General features: G+C 44.5%; 1 protein-coding gene across 1 annotated transcript; it reads left to right on the top strand.

The window, feature by feature from the left end:
- Window positions 1–6,293: 6,293 nt before the first annotated feature.
- On the top strand, window positions 6,294–18,619 carry ACTR10 (actin related protein 10). The gene is made up of 13 exons (XM_051622675.1): window positions 6,294–6,447; window positions 8,087–8,159; window positions 8,678–8,760; window positions 9,763–9,871; window positions 11,468–11,575; window positions 11,933–12,000; window positions 12,290–12,369; window positions 12,773–12,808; window positions 14,367–14,446; window positions 14,537–14,610; window positions 15,041–15,122; window positions 16,639–16,840; window positions 18,015–18,619. Exons 1-13 carry the CDS (start codon window positions 6,371–6,373, stop codon window positions 18,194–18,196), a joined length of 1,254 nt encoding a protein of 417 aa, XP_051478635.1. The 5' UTR covers window positions 6,294–6,370; the 3' UTR covers window positions 18,197–18,619.
- The last annotated feature ends 673 nt before the right edge of the window (window positions 18,620–19,292 follow it).

Genomic DNA, 19,292 nt, shown 5'->3' with positions numbered 1-19,292 from the left:
GGTCCCACTACCAACCCCTGGGGAACACCACTCGTCACTGGTGTCCATATAGACATTGAGCTGTTGAGTGCAACCATCCAGCCAATACTTAATCCACCGAGTGGTCCATCCATCAAATCCATACCCTTCCAGTTTTGAGACCAGGATGTCATGTGGGACAGCATCAAACACTTTGCACAAGTCCAGGTAGATGGCATCAATTGCTTTTCCCTTGTCCACCGATGCTGTGACCCCATCATGTGTAGGCATCCTCTGCTGCTGCCTCGGCAGTGATTCCTCCTACTCCAAGACCCACTGGCTGCATGCTGGTCCCCCCACTGTTTCAGCATCTCACATCACCACTACAGCCTTGTTCTTGCTCTTTGATTTTGCCCTCCAAGGAGAGGTAGCTGATGGGATGGGAAGCTGGAGATGGATTGTGTGGGCTCACATCGGTTTGTGGGATAGTTTTTGAAAGAAAGACTCAAGATATAAGGGCCTTATGAGGGATGCAAGAGTTTTGTGGGGAGTCTCCCCTCAGTTTGTCACTGCAGAGTTCCCCTTCTTCACATCATTCTCACACTCCTTCTGCACTGCCTGGATTCCTTGCATTTCCCCCAGATACACAGAGCCCTTCCAGGATGCCCCATCTGCCTCAGCTCCTCCAGTCTCCACTCCTGCTCTGCACACACATAGACCTTCTCTTCTCAGCTCCACACTCTTTGATCCCACTTTGTGACCCAGGTGACTTTAGGGAGGCCAGAAGTGGGGAAGGCGAGAAGGCTGTGACAGGAGCAGAAGAGAAAGTGGTTACACAGAGCTGCTGGTCCATCGAGGGCTAATGCAGAGGTTTGCTCAGGTGACAGAGCAGATGGTGGCAGCAACAGCTTTATGTGTCTCACATCACTCCCACTCATGATCTGACTCTCCCACATGCCTCCACCTTCACAGCTCTTAAATAGAAAGTATGGATTTGAGACAAACAGCATTGCCACAGACTAGGTGAAAAGCTTGGCACCCTCAAACTGCAACAGCAGCTCCCAGCTCAGGCTCTCCAGCACATCAGGATGATGAGAGCCCTTCTTGAAATCCTCTTGCTTCATTAAAGCCCTTGTTCTCCTGCCCTCAGGCACTCAGGCTCTTCAGCTTGCCTGTCTGGCAGTGGGCAAATGTCTAGACCCAACTCATCAGTTAATAGCTTTTCCAATATTTCTTTCCCTGCCCTGAAGAAGAAATGGGTCCCGTGCACTGAGCTGATACAAATATCCTGGGATAAATCTTTCTGGGGACATGGTCAGTGCCACAGTTCCACTCCTGGGTGGGCATAGAAGATGCCTGAAGCGCAGATGATTTTACAAGTGCGCTTACAGTGGGGACAGGAGAAGACTGGTAGGGGAGGGGAGGTGGTTGTTGGCAGTGAGATAAGTGTTCCCTTAGGAATTGCTTTCTGAAGTGATTCCAGATTTTCATTACATCTGTTATAAAACTCCTTCTCCCAGCTAGGGGATCAGGTCACAGGGAGGCACACATCACAAACAATATTCATTAGAGCAGCGTCTATTGACTAAGGTCTTACTATTAATAGAGTCCAACTGCTATAATTAATAGTAGATAACTAATTACACACTCCACTCATGCACACATGCTGTTTTCCAGCAGTTGGAAGCAGTTTACCCAGAAACAGAGGCTTGTACTGATGTGCCAATGGCTTCCAGGTGGGTGTTCCCAAAAGCCCTCAAAGGGTGCTCGGTTCATTGAGTCTATAGATAATCCTCTTGTCTCATCAGAATAATGCAGCCAGTGTCTTTGTGGCTGCAGTCAGACAACTCTTTGCTGATGCTGGGGGCCTTGCAGAGATGCAAGGAAACTCTCCGTGTTCTGAGTTTATTTCTGGCAGATCCAGCAGGTTTGCCAGTCTGTGGGGCTTATTAATTCTTGGGGGGCTTCTAACATGCTGCCTTTTGGCACGTAGTTTTCCTCTCTTCAGTATTTTTGGATAACTGCCTCTTCATCTACCTCCTGAGGAACCTGTAGAACCTATTCCCACAAACTCATGATAAGAGGCTTTCCTGCACAACTGTAACAGACCAGAAATGTAAATACCACCCATGCCAGACTACATGTTTCCGACACTTTGAACAACTTACTTGTAAACAAGGGGTGCCTGACCTCAGCTGTAGCAGAGCTGGCACTTAGCTGTAATGCAGAAACTGAAATTATTTAGGAAATTTAACATTTTCTAACCTTGATGGGGTTAAACCCTCAATACTGGGTCAAAGTCTTTCCTTGAAATATGTGGGCATGCACACGCTTGCATACAAACACAACTTTTTCTTTGCTCCAGGACTGAGCAGGATCCTGGTTTTAACGGCCTATTATTTTGTGAGGGTTTGAGGTAATACAGCATTCTAAACCATGTCCCTGCCCTGACAGGTTGGACCAGGTGATCCTTGAGGTCCCTTCCAACCTGGCATTCTGTGATTCTACGACTGATTCCACTTCTTGCAAGCACAGCATCAGTGTGTCCCAATGGGTAGAAAATCTAGTAAGGGAGCTAGGAGACCAGCGTGGTTAAAAAAGGAACTGCTGGGGAAACTCAAGTGGAAGAGGAAAATCTATAGATCATGGAAGGAGGGACTGGTCACTTGGGAGGAATATAGGAATGTTGTCAGGGAATGTAGGGAGGCAACTAGGAAAGCTAAGGCCTCCTTGGAACTTAACCTTGCAAGTCAAGTTAAGGATAGTAGAAAGGGCTTTTTCAAATACATAGCCAACAAAGCTAATACCAGAGGCAATATAGGCCCACTGCTGAATGAGGTGGGTGCCCTGGTGACAGAGGATATGAAGAAGGCAGAGGTGCTGAATGCCTTCTTTGCCTCTGTCTTTACTCCTGCAGGCTTTTCCCATGAGCCCCAGATTCATATAACCCCAGAAGTAGTCAAGATAGGTGAGGACATAGTAGATGAGGATTGGGTTAGGGATCAGTTGCATAATCTGGACATCCATAAATCGATGGGTCCGGATGAAATGCATCCAAGGGTGCTGAGGGAGCTGGCGGAGGTCATTGCTAGTCCACTCTCCATCATCTTTGGTAAGTCATGGGTAACTGGAGAGGTGCCTGAGGACTGGAGGATAGCAAACGTCACTCCAGTCTACAAGAAGGGCAAGAAGGAGGACCCGGGTAACTATAGACCGGTCAGCCTCACCTCCATCCCTGGAAAGGTAATGGAACAACTTGTCCTTGGCACTATCTCTAGACATATCAAGGAGATGGGGGTCATCAAGAGCAGTCAACATGGTTTTACCAAGGGTAAGTCATGTTTGACTAACCTCATAGCCTTCTATGAGGAAATTACTAGGTGGATAGATGATGGTAGAGCGGTAGATGTGGTCTATCTTGATTTCAGTAAAGCATTTGACACCGTCTCCCACAGCATCCTTGTAGATAAGTTGATCAAGTATGGGTTTGATGATCAGGCAGTGAGGTGGATCAAGAACTGGTTGAAAGGAAGAAGTCAGAGAGTTGTAGTCAATGGGGCAGAATCTAGTTGGAGGCCTGTGACTAGTGGAGTCCCTCAGGGGTCGGTACTGGGACCGGTGTTGTTCAATATCTTCATCAACGACCTGGATGAGGGCACAGAATGTACCCTCAGCAAGTTTGCTGATGACACCAAGCTGGGAGGAGTGGCTGACACACCAGAAGGCTGTGCTGCCATTCAGAGAGACTTAGACAGGCTGGAGACTTGGGCGGGGAAAAACCTGATGAAGTTTAACAAGAGCAAGTGTAGAGTTTTGCATTTGGGGAAGAAAAACGCCATGCACCAGTACAGGTTGGGGGCTGACCTGCTGGAGAGCAGTGTAGGTGAAAGGGACCTGGGGGTCATGGTAGACAGGAGGATGACCATGAGTCAGCAGTGTGCCCTTGTGGCTAAGAAGGCCAATGGCATCCTGGGGTGTATTAGAAAGGGTGTGGTTAGTAGGTCAAGAGAGGTTCTCCTCCCCCTCTATTCTGCATTGGTGAGGCCGCATCTGGAATATTGTGTCCAGTTCTGGGCCCCTCAGTTCAAGAAGGACAGGGAAGTGCTTGAAAGAGTCCAGCGCAGAGCCACAAGGATGATTAAGGGAGTGGAACATCTCCCTTATGAGGAAAGGCTGAGGGAGCTGGGTCTCTTTAGTTTGGAGAAAAGGAGACTGAGGGGTGACCTCATCAGTGTTTACAAATATGTAAAGGGTGAGTGTCAAGAAGATGGAGTTAAGCTTTTTTCAGTGAAGACCAGTGATAGGACAAGGAGTAATGGATACAAGTTGGAGCATAGGAGGTTTAAGATCAATATCAGGAAAAATTTTTTTAATGTAAGAGTGACAGAGCACTGGAACAGGCTGCCCAGAGAGGTTGTGGAGTCTCCTTCGCTGGAGACATTCAAAACCCACCTGGACGCCTTCCTGTGTGATGTGCTCTGGGTGACCCTGCTCTGGCAGGGGGGTTGGACTAGATGATCTTTCGAGGTCCCTTCCAACCCCTAGGATTCTATGATTCTATGATTCTATGATTCTCACAGACTTTGCAAAACGTGTCTTGTGGTGTGGCTCTGGGACTATAGGCAAGTCCAAACACCAATACATCTCCTCCTTCAAAAAAAAAAAACCAAACAGATGAAGGCAAAACCCAGCTGTATTGGCAAAACGACGTGCTTGCATGAAAACGGTGCGAACTGAACAGATTATAATTAGATTTTTTTGGCACCCTACCAGTTGATTCCCATCACAGCTGCTCTTCCACCTCTCTGATCACCAGACTGGTCTTGAAATCACAGGTTTCCACGGTGGGGGTCTGTTCCTTTTTGTGACCTCCTTATCTTCACTCCTAACCACCAGCCTCTTGGTGCAGCGAGGAGATTAGGCTTTGTTTTGTTGGTTGTTTTTTTTTGCCCACTGAGACGTTTTACTTCAGTTTGAGACGACAGATACCGTACCCTAAGGGGTACCCAGGTATTAAAAATTAAAACCCTGAGCACAGACGCTGCAGGGCCCGCAGTGGGCTCCAGCTTTTGGGAGGGCTTTGGGAGAGACGGTTTGACGCTGGGTCAAACAACCGGCGCAGACAACGATGGCCGGTTGAGTGAGGTAAAACCAGCAGTATGGAGGTAAAAACCAGCGGTATGGAGGTAAAAACAGTGGTATGGAAGCAAAAAACAGCGGTATGGAGGTAAAAACCAGCGGTATAGAAGTAAAAACCAGCGGCATGGAGGTAAAAAACAGCGGTATGGAAGTAAAAAACAGCGGTATGGAGGGGAAAACAGCGGTATGGAGGTAAAAACCAGAGGTATGGAGGTAAAAACCAGCGGTATGGAGGGAAAAACCAGCGGTATGGAGGGAAAAACCAGCGGTATGGAGGGAAAAACCAGCGGTACGGAGGGAAAAACAGCGGTATGGAGGTAAAAAACAGCGGTATGGAGGTAAAAACCAGCGGTATGGAGGTAAAAACCAGCGGTATGGAGGGAAAACAAGCGGTATGGAGGTAAAAACCAGCGGTATGGAGGGAAAACCAGCGGTATGGAGGGAAAAAACAGAGGTATGGAGGTAAAAACCAGCGGTATAGAAGTAAAAACCAGCGGTATAGAAGTAAAAACCAGCGGTATAGAAGTAAAAACCAGCGGTATAGAAGTAAAAACAGTGGTATGGAGGTAAAAAACAGAGGTATGGAGGTAAAAACCAGAGGTATGGAGGTAAAAACCAGCGGTATGGAGGGAAAAACCAGCGGTATGGAGGGAAAAACCAGCGGTATGGAGGGAAAAACCAGCGGTATGGAGGGAAAACCAGCGGTATGGAGGGAAAACAAGCGGTATGGAGGTAAAAAACAGCGGTATGGAGGGAAAACCAGCGGTATGGAGGGAAAAACAGCGGTATGGAGGGAAAAAACAGAGGTATGGAGGGAAAAACCAGGGGTATGGAGGTAAAAACCACCGGTATAGAAGTAAAAACCAGCGGTATAGAAGTAAAAACCAGCGGTATGGAGGGAAAAACAGCGGTATGGAGGTAAAAAACAGCGGTATGGAGGTAAAAAACAGCGGTATAAACCAGCGCGGCCCCTGGCCCCGCCGCCGCAGCAGGGCCTCGCCAGGCCCACCTCCCACCCGCCGCCATTTCGCTCCTCAGGGCGGCGAGACCGCCCGTCCCGCCCTCCCGCCGGCACCGGCCGGCGCGGCTTCGGGCTCCTCGTCCCGCCCTCCCCTCCCGCCGAGGCTCCGCCGGTGGCCGGGGCGGAGCTGAGGGAAGCGGGGCGGGCGGCCCGCTCGCCGCCACAGGGAGGAGGAGGAGGAGGAGGAAGAGGAGGAGAGGGAAGAGGAAGAGGAAGGCTCCATCGCGCCGCCGGAGGGGCAGGGAGGCCGCGATGCCGCTGTACGAAGGCCTGGGCAGCGGCGGGGAGAAGACGGCCGTGGTGATCGACCTGGGCGAGGCCTTCACCAAGTGAGTGCCCGCCCGCCCTTCTCTCTGTCGCGACAGGCTCCGCCGTGTCGTGGCTACGGGCAGGCCTGGCGTCGGGATGAAGGGTTGTGTGAGGGGTTTCCCTTCCCCCTCCCCTTTCTGTGGTGATCTGCGTGGTAGGGAGCTGATCATAAACAGCCTCCTGGGTTTTTTTGTTGACGCTTTTAGGAGCTGGAGGGAGAGGAGCTGGGTATCGTATGATACCAGCTGGAAAGAAGTGGTTCCACGAGGGGCTTCTCGTGGGGTTCATTGCCTCACGGATCGCAGGCTTTTTTTTTTTTTTCCCCCCCAAATTTAGGGTTCTTTTGAAGGCTTTATCCCGTGGGTGTTACTTGCCTGCTGAACTGCTCTCACAGAAAAGCATTTCCTCGGAATGGTTGTGGTTTTAGCTTCTGTTTCCACCCTTCGTTCTTCTGGAAGAGGTGGCAACTTATTTACGTCTGTCCTTTTCCAAATAAGGCTGAAATTAACAAAAACGTTTAAAAGTTGTCATGGAGGCAAGCAAGGACAACTCCAGGTGTGCATGAGTCTTTATTTGGGAGGCCAAAGAAAAAATTAGGTTCTGAATTATGTCTGTTTTAAGATTTATTTTTTTTTTTCCTGAAATGACCTGAAGGGACATGTTGACAGTTGCCAAATACCAAAATAAAGTATTAATTGGCTTTTTGCATTAGAAATACTTCGACTCAAGCAGCTTTATAGTTTTCTACCAGTGTTTCTCCCATGGTTTTCTCCTTGTGTTTGTACTTAATGGGAGTGGCATTAGTGAGATAAATGTCAGGCACTGGGTTTCTTAAAATCAAATCTTGACTGTCTCGTGTCTTTCACTTGCCTTCTTTAGTTCATGATTCTTGTGACTTTCAAGGTGCAGTCCGCTTATGAAAACCAGACAGGTTTCTGGGAAGTTGGGTTTGGAGTTGCTCCTGTTTTCATGATGTGGCATCTAAGCAGGACACAGGACTCTTAATATATTGTTGGGATGTCTGGAGGAGTATCCAGACATCTTGAAGTAGTGATGCCTTAACTCACCCAGGGTGCTGGTGAAGGGAATGCACTTCAAAGCATTAAACAAGCTGGAAATAGGGGAAAAGTGTCAATGGAATGGTGCTGGTCAACAGTGAAATAGCCCACAGGACCTGCATGGTCGTGGTCACTAAGTCTTTGTCTTGTGTTTCTTCTAAATAAACATCACAGAAGATGAGAATTTAAAGAGGACACGGAAAGTTCATCTTCCCTGTGCTCACTGAGAGCTTCAGGGAAAGCTGGGCCTGTGGGGAGGGCACAGGAGGAGGTTTCTTTGGAAGTTTGGTAGGCAGGAAGGAAGGTTGCAGGGGGATGATGGTAAACAGAAAACTGCACAGTGGAGAGTTGGAGGCAAGTCAGAGCTGAGCATGACAGGCCTTAGGGAAGTGAAGAAAACTTTGGTTTAGTGCAGCTGAGAGGGAGTCAATAAAAATATATACAATTTTTCTCATTCAGAATGGCTCCTTAGAAGCAGTATATGCAAGACACCTTTTGCAGTCACAGAAGTATCCCTAATTGAATTACTCTTTGATTATTCCTAGGCCTGGCATGTTAAATGGTGACTTCAAATAATAAGGTTGTCAACATTTTCTTTTAGGTGTGGATTTGCAGGAGAAACAGGACCAAGATGCATCATTCCTAGTGAAATAAAGAAACCTGACGTCACAAAGGTAAACTGTTCTACCTGAACTGTTTTACCTTTCCAGTGCTCACTGTATTGTGCCAGAGAAGGAATTTGCAGATGTGTTTTCTGTCCATCATAAGCCATTTTTCTTTATCTTATAACTGCTGCTATGAAAAGGTTATCACTGGGTACAAGTGTGATACCAAAGCTGCTGTTAATTGGTACTTATCACCCATGCAGCTTCTCTTTGGGGCATTGAGAGGTTTCTTTGCCTAGTTATGCTGTTTCTTTTGTACTTTCAGCAGAGGATGACAGCTTTGGAAAACTGATGTTGAGATAAGTTACTAGTACCAAAAATTAGCATTAATAAACTGGAGTTGAGCTGCATGATGAGTTGATGGAATGCATTGTTAAGGATATAGAGCAAATCAGATAAGAGTGAGGATTTCTTTATATGTGCCAGATTATATATGTTTGGAGATACTATATTGTACATATATGTATTTCTTTATATATAATCACTGCCTAGAGTTTAAGCTGACTGTGGATATTTTTACTTTACAGCCTGTCAAAGTAGTTCAGTATAATATAAATACAGAAGAGCTATATTCATATCTGAAGGAATTCATCCATATGCTATATTTCAGGTAAGAGATACTTGGGTGTTGTCCTTCAAGCCTTCTGCAGGTCTTTTCTGAGTACATTGAGGTGTTAGAAGTGTGACTGGTGGCTGCTTTTTAGCAGAGTGAGAAAACAGAAACCAGATGTTGCAGCTGGCTTTCTGGCTGTGTTCTTGCAGGAGGAACTGAGTGGTGCTGAGATTCAGAGTTAGTGTCCTGCAGCATCAGTAGCTCTCTAGAAATAAAAAGTATTTATTAGGTTGCCCTGTAACTGTGACACTCACAAAGGTCTTGATGGGGGAAGGTCATCACCTGAGAAGTTGTCTGGATTTTGGTAGGGCTGAAACCCATTTTAAGTCAGTGCAGAGCTCTCTCCACATGACAGCAGTTTGGAAGGAATGACCTTAACTTGTGGAATATTTTTACCTCAGTAATACATCTTTTTATTGTATTTTTAGTACTGTTCATGAATAATGAAGTTGGACTTAAGTCTTTTCTCTTCCAATCCTTGTTTCCCTGTGTCAAGTGAAGATTTGTACTGTGCCTCAGACCTTCTGGTGTGTGGTGGTGTGTGTTTGTTTGTTTTATTCCTGTCCTTGATGATTGCTTTGTAATTGAAATCAGGACAATTCCATCCTCTTCCACTGAAATCAGAACATCTGTATGATCATTATTGGTCTTTTATGGACAATGTATGCCCCTGGACAAGCCATTAGTGGCTGTAAAAACATGCCTCTTTTGGCACATCTTTATATTGCTTTGGAAATGTGTAACAGATATTCAGAACTACAGGCTGCTGGCAGAGAACTCTCTCACTTGTTTTCTGTAACTCAGTTTCCTAACTTCCTTTTAGGAAAGTGTTGGGTTTCCTTTTAAATTTGGGAAAAAGACTTTGGGATCTGCTATAGAAAATGCTATCTAACTGCAGATTTTTAGGATTTTTGAGGAGAATGGAATATGAAGATAAGGTGGGTCTCATAATACATGCTTGAACTCACCAGCTTTGTTTTACATGCCTTGCCTTTTTAGACACCTGTTGGTGAATCCCAGAGACCGCCGGGTTGTGATAATAGAATCTGTCTTGAGCCCTTCACACTTCAGAGACACACTGACAAGAGTCCTTTTCAAGCATTTTGAGGTATGTGTTCTACATAACTACTGGAGGTGCCCAGCACTTTGCCAGTAGAAATGGTACTTACAGTCACTACCAGATGCAGACAAAGAAATGAAAACAATGCCAAAGGAATGGGAGGCAGAAACAAGATGAAAAAAAGCTGATGCTCATCTAGGGAAGTTGGGCTAGGAGATTGGACTAAGGGCTTTTTTTCATGAGGCTACAAGCCAGAAACTCTTAACAAGAATCCAAAAGGTTTCTCTGGCTTGTACAAAAATACAGCACCATTCCAGACAGGTCCAGTAATCCCCATTGAGTGCTGCCTGAAGCCAGAATTGATACTTAATCACCTGTTAGTGCTCTGTCAGCAAGTCTCATGACTTCTGCCAGAGTCAATATCTTAGCATATGACCTAACCTCTGGCTGTATTCATTTAGATAAGTGTTTACCTGAAATGTGTTGTCTTGTCTGCTTAATGCGTCTTCTTTGAAGCAAAGTCTGAACCTAATTCTTGCTTAGCTTTAACAGCAAATGTTTTAGATGGTGAATCCATAGGTTTTCAGTTCAGACAGAACAAAGGTTAAGGTTCTTCTGTAGTACTTCACTGTGCTTCCTCTGTGCATTTCACCAACTAATCTTGAACTTCACACAGTTCCTTCCTACTATTGGTAAAATTTTCTGATGACTTGAAATTGTTGAAAGATTGAGTGATTATTTTTTTTCCTAATCCCCTTACAGGGGGAAAAAAAAAAAAAAAGCCTCATGTAAAGCAATCCCTGGCAAAACTGGTTGTTGAAAATGACTTGTGACTTGGAAAGTCATGTTTTGATGGAGAGACTGTAGCTTGTTCAGAAGCCAGCTGATACTGAAGTGAGGTTAATTCTCTCTGGCCAGTATTTTCGTTTGGTGTAAAGAATAAAATGTGGCTTATTAATCCAGGGTCAATATTATAGCTTGTGTCTCTAGCCTATATATCTGCAGTGTTCCCCTTAAATGCAGGATTTATTGAAATTGCTCATTTGATTCACACTTCAAGGTGTCCTAGTAAAGGAACTGTCGCTATCTAGGAAACTTGTTTTATGGAATTCTGGGGGAAGGAATTAATTCTCATGTAATTATGACTTGAATTTCCACATTGCTTTGGGAAAAGTGTTTTAAATAGCCTCTTCTGTGAGGTTGTGTGCAACAACATGTTGTCATTAGGCACACTTTCTTGGGTTTGTGGCACTTCTATTCATGTTGTCAAGTCTTTATACAACAGTTCAAATAGCTGTGTTTTAGCTTTTTCCATTTCTCTTCAAATAACAAGAAGAAACCTGAACTATGACTTAAGATGAGTTCCATAATTAACACTTGCTGTTTTTGCAAGCCCATTCCAAGATTCATTGTTACTGAAGGCACTGCTGTGAGACACAGATAAGGTGAATGTAGAATTTGGGACCCTGTTGTATATTGTTCATTACTACACTGCCTTAAAAACTAAATTAAAAATGGATACTGCAAGATACAGTTGTTTGGGTTCTGCTTGTAGTATGACATTCAGGGAAAGCACCAGTTTTTGAGGTGTTTGGGGGTTTTTTTCCCTCTCTTCTGTCAATTTTCCTCTTGGTTTCCTTGTAGGTACCTTCTGTTTTGTTTGCTCCAAGTCATCTAATGTCTCTGCTGACACTTGGGATCAATTCTGCCATGGTGCTGGACTGTGGCTATGCAGAAAGCTTGGTGCTGCCTGTATCCTTTAATAATGCACACCCTTTTCAGCAATAAGCATGCCGTGACAAGATGAGATTTTTGTAGACTTCAAGTGTGCTGAAAAGTAATAGGAGCAGATCAGCCAGTTTGGCTTTTGACTGTCAGATATCGTGACTTGTGACTCTGCTCACAGCTGAGACGCTGGATCTGTGTGCCCTTGAAACCTGGGAAGGGTGCTTCCTAACTTCAGCCTGGACGTCCTAGAAACTAGTTTGGGAGAAAAGTGTTAGAAAGTGCTTCCATTAGCTAATGCATGATCATGTTGAGGGGGAAAAAGCTTTTCGTTCCAGCAGATTGAAAACTCAAACCGAGGAGAATTTCCTGATCTTCATGTAGATATATGAGGGAATTCCAATCCTGCGGTGCTGGGGTTCCCTTCCTCTGGGAGGAAAGGCTATCCACAAGTAAGTTCACACTCAGACATTCCAGGTTACTCATCATTTCTTTGTGGAAGTTAGTAGCTGACTAGTGACCAAAGATTCCTGTTGAACATGGCTTCAGCCATAAGTGTCCAACAGCATCCAGTGTTTAAAGGTACCACTCTTGAGTGTAGGAAAGGCTGTGGAAACCAGAGCTGCCTCAATTTATATTTAGGAGAATGTAACTGAAGGGAATAAATACAGTCCCTTAAGAGTAACAGAATCAGCCTGAGTTAACAGCTGACTTAGACTAACTTCATGTGCAATGTTTTAGGGAGCTGGAATATCAGCTGCTGGAGCAGTGCACAGTGGATACTGGATTAGCCAAAGGACAAAGCCTTCCATCTGTGATGGGTAAGGACTGTTTGATGTAGCATGTGTGCTGGGAACTTGCACTGGGGAAAGTGGATTAATACCAACAGTGAACAAAAGGAGTTTATTATTCGCTGTGTCTCGTGATCTACTGTCATGATTTCTTTCTCATTATTGAGCAGTGCTGTTATTTTTATGATAAGCCACTCAACAGCAGTAGGTTTTCATGAAGGCTGAGCCAAAATTTCTGTAGTCATTTTTTGGTCTATTTTAAGAGAATACAGACTTTTTTCCCCTGTTCTTAATATTTTTATTCCTCAGAAGTCTTTATAAGTGCTGTCAAAGTGAAACTTTAATATAGTAAATGCAATTCAAACCTAGTTTCATTCTTAAAGTGTCTTCTGCTTAAAAAGCTTTTGGTTTAAGTTCTTTTTTTGTATTTCAGGCTCAGTTCCAGAAGACATAGTAGAGGACATAAAAGGTAAAGTTTTCTGCTTCTTGAAACTCTAGTTTATTAAGTTGTGCAGTAGAGGAGAGCATGAGAATAACAAGTGTGCAGTACTTTACATTTAGGAATTTATTTTATTTTCTCTGTTTATTGTGTATTTTACCTCCTAGAAGAACTTGCAGGGTTCTTCCTCTGTGAAAACAAATCTAAAACGGTGTTGGATTCTTCTTTCAGGTGTAGCCTTTGTGTTGTCAAGAGGTAGCTCTTAGATATATATTCAGTGGGCATAGGAAGAGTTGTAGGTACCCTGTGATCAGCAGCTCAGGTGAACTTCATGTTGCATTTTTTAACTACTGACACTTTTGCTGGGTACCTGTTCTCTGTGTACACGGGGCTTCAAGTTAGCAGATCTAAGGTTTAAAACGTACAATTGCAGGTATGTTTGGTTGCAGATACAGCATTTAAGCAGTCATGAAAAAATACTCTAAGCAAATTTTGCTTTTAAGTTAACTAGGAAGGCTCAGTTTGCCTTAAAGTCAACTGCAAAAAAATATAAAGTGTGGTGTGTTAATCAGGCAGGATGAATCAAGGACTACGTTTACACCAGAAAACAGAGTCTATCTTTGGCAGAACTTGGATTAGTTCCTATGTAACATTTCATGTGCAACAGATATACAGATATATACAATCAGAAAATAGCAACTAGTATGTATTTCTTGGGCCAAATTAGGAAGAAATCCATCAGTCAAATGCAAAATTGTTTAAATGCAGCTGTTGCTTTGTTAAATTAAAGTTGCTTTTTGAATTCCTGGACTTGGACACGATTAAAATTGAAAGAGGGGAGAGTTAGGTTAGACATTAGGAAGAAATTCTATGCTGTGAGGGTGGTGAGACACTGGGCCAGGTTGCCCAGAGAAGCTGTGGCTGCCCCATCCCTGGAAGTGTTGAAGGGCAGGTTGGATGGGGCTTGGAGCAACCTGGGCTGGTGGGAGGTGTCCCTGCCCATGCAGGGGGTTGGGACTAGATGATCTTGAAGGTCCCTTCCAACCCAAACCAGTCTGGAGTTCTGTGAAATAAGTATATAATAACAGTTAACAACTGGGATATAAATTAAATTGTGCCTTGTCAGTGTTGCCTGGAGAAAAGAAATTCCTCAGGAATTCTTAGGGTGCTGCAGAGTTACACTGCAGCTTGTTCAGAAAATGAGCAGTGTCTCATATGAAGCCCTGGTGCAAGGCCTGCAGTGGTGTTTTAGACAGCAGAATACATCCCCTGGCACCTTGTGGTAACTGAAGGCACCATCAGTCCTGTCTTCCTGACTGTCAATCTTGTGGAGCTTGTCTGAGACAGGAATCTTGCCCGTCCTACCGTAGTTTTCGTGTCAGCTTCCCTTGGATTCATGGTCTAGGTAGCATCTGAACTCTGCTGAAGCACAGAGATTGTTTTTCTTTGTGTTTATTTGGTAATGTCTTGGACCAGCAAGGGCCCAAAGTGTGTATTCTTCTATAAATTATGCAAAATTATGGTCTGAATTGTTGATGAAAGGATCCATCAAAGTCTCGCTTCTCCCCCTTCCTGTTCTCGCATCAAGTGCGCACTTGTTTTGTGAGTGATCTCCAACGTGGACTGAAAATCCAAGCAGCCAAGTTCAACATTGATGGCAGTGCTGAGGTGGGTGGAGAATGAAGCTTGCCCTGCTCCTTTGAATGGACTGCAGCCTTTTTGGCCTCTCAGATAATGCACATATGGTTTTATCTCTAGCGTCCCTCACCCCCTCCAGACGTGGACTACCCTTTGGATGGAGAAAAGATTCTCCACGTTGTTGGCCCCATCAGGTGAGAAATACTGTAGTTGAGTATTTGTCTGTAGAAGGCTGTATTTTTAAGTCTAAATGCACATACATTTCCATAAAGTTGAATTTTAATGGAACACTTGCATATGCTTTCTGTGTCTCTTTAAGGCTTGGTGCTGGGCACATTAGAAGCCCATAGTAAGTGTTTGCTTTCCCAGGGAGCTCACAGTTGAAGGTGAGAGCAGGTAGATTGGAGGGGTGAGGGAAGCAGAAATGGGGTATTAATGCAGGCTGGTCAGACAGGTTTGCTGAAGTGAACTTTGTCTCCTCCCCTTGGCAGTGGGCTGTGTGACAGGAGCAGGATGATGGTTGTCAGCAGGAAGTCTGTAGTTATTTCCAGCCCTGCTGTTCCTGAGTGTTGGCTCATAGTGCAGTGTGGCTGCTCATTAACACTCATCTCCTCTTTTCAACAGAGACTCCGTTGTGGAAATACTGTTTGAACAGGATAATGAAGAGACATCTGTTGCCACCTTAATCTTAGATTCACTCATTCAGGTATCTTGATACTAGACACAGTGTATTGAAGGCCCTCAGCCCTGGAGAACCTGCTGTTTCTAGAGTAACGCCCTCCTGACTACAGGTTGTGATTGGCTGAAAAAATGCAGCACAGCATGACTCCTGGGGTTCTGCCACACAGAGTGGCTGGGGAGATAGCAAGTTGCCCTGTGTCATCCCCTCTGTGATGATTTTCTTACTCTTAGTTGTGCTGCTGTGTGTCTGAGTGTTTCCTCAGAAATGTAGTGCTCACCTCTCAGCAAAAGCTTGCTGGCTTGTGTTTCTTTGGGGGTGAGGCTCTGTGTATGGAATGATGAAGAAGAGGCTGGGACTTGGTGTTACAGGCATTTAACTGCTTCAACTGAAATGACACGGGTGTTCTGTTCCTTCTTTGTTCAAGGTGTTTTGCTCAGAGTTAGATTTTGAGTCCTGCAGACTCCTGGTTTACCTAAGATAGAATAAAATTTATTTGGACATCTCTATCACTGACAGTATTTTAGATTAGATTATGAATAATTTACTTGGCATATACAAATGCTTAATATATTTAGGACAAAAAATGTATTAGAAGACCACTATGAATGGGAATTTTTATTATGTGGTGGTGTACATATGTTAATTAAAGTTTACTTCCTGCAGCTATTGATGCCATTTAAATTAGTTTTCTGAGACATAATTTATTGGAGAGCCATAGGTTGGATGATATGACAAATATTTCCATGAGGATTTCTTATAAAAACAAATTGTTTAACAAGATCTGTGTCTGCACCCCTCATCTTGATACCTCCAGGCATTTACCTTCCACCACTCTTTGGCTAGAGGAAAGACAAATGTTAAATTTTTAAGTGTTAAATAGTGACTTCTGTTGGACAAGAGGGTCACAGCAGTCTGGAATTTTTCTCAAAGGGAAAGTGCAGATCTGCTTGTGAGGGGCAGAACTGACAAAGCTTGGTCTTGTCATGCTGTTGTGTCTTCTACTTGCATTATCTGATGCCTGAGGCAAGCTCCAGCAGAAGCCTTTTCAGCCACTGAGACTTCTGGAGGGCCCTTCTCCCACATGGAGCTTAAAAGGGTCTGTCTCATTTGCAAGGCATGGAAGGTGTCCCTGCCCATGCAGAGGGGTTGGAACTAAATGATCTTTAAGGTCCCTTCTGGGATTCTATGTAACAGTTTTCCCTCACTGAGAGCACTGGTTGATCCTTCACCTCTGTCTGGCACATCTCCCTGAACTCCTGGTAGTTACTGCCCCTGGGAACTCTCTCCTCCATTGTCTTGGCCTGTCTCAGCTGAAGGATTTTACAGGGTCTCACAGTGTGCCCAGAAGAGCCTCAACTGGGCACTTCCTGAAGTCTGGGGTAAAATTAGGTTGGTTGTGTCTCAGCTAAGTATGAGAGAGCAGCAATTGAAGTGTGTAGAAAAGGCTGGATTTCCAACAGGCCTCTGAATGTTCATTCATGCAGCTGCAGTTAAAGTGTTGTTTTGGGGTTTTTTTTTTCTTTATTCCTGTTTGCATTAGTGTCCCATAGACACCAGGAAGCAGCTGGCAGAGAACTTGGTCGTTATTGGTGGCACTGCCATGTTGCCAGGATTCCTTCACAGGCTCATGGCTGAAATCAGGTACCTGGTAGAGAAACCAAAATACAAAGAAGCACTTGCCACTAAAACCTTCAGAATCCACACTCCACCTGCCAAACCCAACTGTGTGGCCTGGCTGGGAGGTAAGATTAAAAAAGAGCTGTTCAGCAAAGATGAAAAAACAAACCTTCCAAGTGGGGTTTGTAATGAATAAATAGCAGTAACACTTAAGTGAACTGTTGAAATCAAGCTGCCTTAGAGCTCGGTGGAATTGCTACGTCCTCCTGGAAGAAACGTTGCAGAGTGAAGCCCCCTCGGGGACATTGGGAGGACAGAATGGCACCGCAGGTGGTGGGAGCTTTGAAGAGGTGACAATAGGCACCAGCGGCGCTGGAAGCAGAGGGGTTGGCTGAAGCGCAGTGTGGGGCTGTCGCCATGGGGTGGCACCAGTCCAGCGGTGCGGCAGCGCAGCGACCTGCAGCACAACCTGCTCCTTAAAAACCAGATTTAATTACCCACTGAGGAGCTGTCAGCCACGGGGAGGCCGGAGGCTGCTAATTCGCTGTGCTGATCCCAAGTGCCAATAACAAAGACAGCAACTCTCTGATGGATTTTGGATGCTGTGCTGGCAAGCTGGGAAAAGAAGGGCTTTCCATTTCTAGCAGCTTTTTTTTTTTCAGGAAGGTCTGGGGTTCAGAAGAATTAATGCTTTTCTAAGCTGAGCTCACGTGGTACATATGAGGATCTAACTTTAACTCTAGAGGTGGATTTTCTTTCCATATGCATGGAAATGTAAATGTTTGTGACATTTTAATTTTAGAACCTTTTGAGCCTACTTTTAGCAAACAAAAAATATTTATGTGGACCAGGATCTCTGATCCTTTTCATCCCTGGCAGCACCAGTCAGCTGCTGTGGTCTGAATCTTCTCACAGCTTGTATAAACTTCTTCTGGATATTCCATTGTGCCCTTTTTGGGGAGGGGAAATTTTCTTAAACACCAGGTGGTTTGTATGAAGTGCTTTAAATAAAAAGTTCCAGTAAAACTTGTAAGAAGCAGATCAGCTAGCCCAGTTTTGTTCTCAGCAAAGACTGGATGATTCTTTGTTTTGAGTTGCTTTGAAGAGACATAAATGGAAGCAATTTGGGACTAAGTTACTGAAAAGGAAAGCAGCTGGATCCTTTCATTCCTTTAATTTTTGGGACAGAGCTGAAAAAAAAATAATTTGAGATTCTTGATGGGAAGAAATAGAAAAAGAAATTCAGTGTGTCAAATTAAAGCAACTTTTTAATTTTTTTTCTTTTCCCCAATAACATAGGAGCCATTTTTGGAGCACTTCAGGACATACTTGGGAGCAGGTCTGTGTCCAAGGAATATTACAGCCAGACAGGCCGCATTCCTGACTGGTGCTGCCTTAATAATCCTCCACTGGAAATGATGTTTGATATTGGAAAAGCACCCCCACCATTGATGAAGAGGGCTTTTTCTACAGAGAAATAAGAACCTCAACACTACACAAGGATTCTCCTCATCTGTTTCAAGTAGCTAAATGTGCATTGCCTTTTTTTTTATTAAGTCATTTGTTTTGCTATTAAATATTAACAATGTAGATATTTGGGGTTGGGGGGGCAGTGGTAGATACTAACACTATTTAAAACCACGTTCAGTTATAGTTTAAAAATTGAACTCTGGCAACTACTAAAACTATTTTGTTGTCTTCTGAAGGAATTCTGTACTGTCATGAGTGGCAGTCTAGGGAGTTGTTTGTTATTTATATGTACAGTAAGTGACATTGTTGAGAGAATTTGTTTTAAGGTATTTTGATTTTAAATATGCTTAGAAGAATGAAGGGCTGTCTACCATGGGGAAACATCTACGGAAGTTTTTCTGCCAAATTCTGTATTAAAATGTTCCACCCTTGAATCATATGTGAGGAAGTGATTTGGGGCTGTTAGGCCAAGGTGCTGGAGCAGTATTTTCCCTGGACCCAGTCCTGTTTTGAGAGTTTCAGCAGAGAAGTTTCTGAGCAACTTCAGAAAGTGCATTTGATTGCCACAGTTAATAAAGCAAAATGGATAAATCCACGGATTTTGGAGGCCAGCCTGCTGCATCCCTGTTCTGCACTTGTTCCCAAGCTGTGATGGGATTCCCTGGCAAGGCACAGGGAGCTGGTCTTAGGTCTGGGTTAAGAATATTCTGACCCAAGCTCTGCTCCTTATTGTCATTTATGATCTGAATCACAGGGATGCAGCTCCATGACCCAGGTTGTGTCTTATCTCAGTAAGAACTGACCCAGAGCCTTCCAAGGCTTGCTCCTGAACGAAGAGTTTCCTCAGCATGAATCCCGCGTTGCTAGGAGGAATTCCTCGTGTCCACAAGTAGTTCTCAGTAGGAATGATAATGCAGGGGGGATGAAACTCCTACAGAGCCTGTGGTGGTTCAGTGATGCCATTTTCCTGACCTGCAGCAGTCTGCAGCTGAGGAAATTCAGAGTATTCTTGGCCCTTCCCATTTCAAGGGTGTTTCTGTACTGCTGTGTCTGTGCACCCTGGGACCTTTCCCAAGCCCAACATGTTCTGCCACCTCATCTTCATTC

The sequence above is a fragment of the Apus apus genome, chromosome 5 (genome assembly GCF_020740795.1).
Source record: "Apus apus isolate bApuApu2 chromosome 5, bApuApu2.pri.cur, whole genome shotgun sequence".
In the NCBI taxonomy this organism is placed as follows: Eukaryota; Metazoa; Chordata; class Aves; order Apodiformes; family Apodidae; genus Apus; species Apus apus.
Note: the sequence above shows the minus strand (reverse complement) of the source record. Positions and strands in the feature narration are given on the sequence as shown.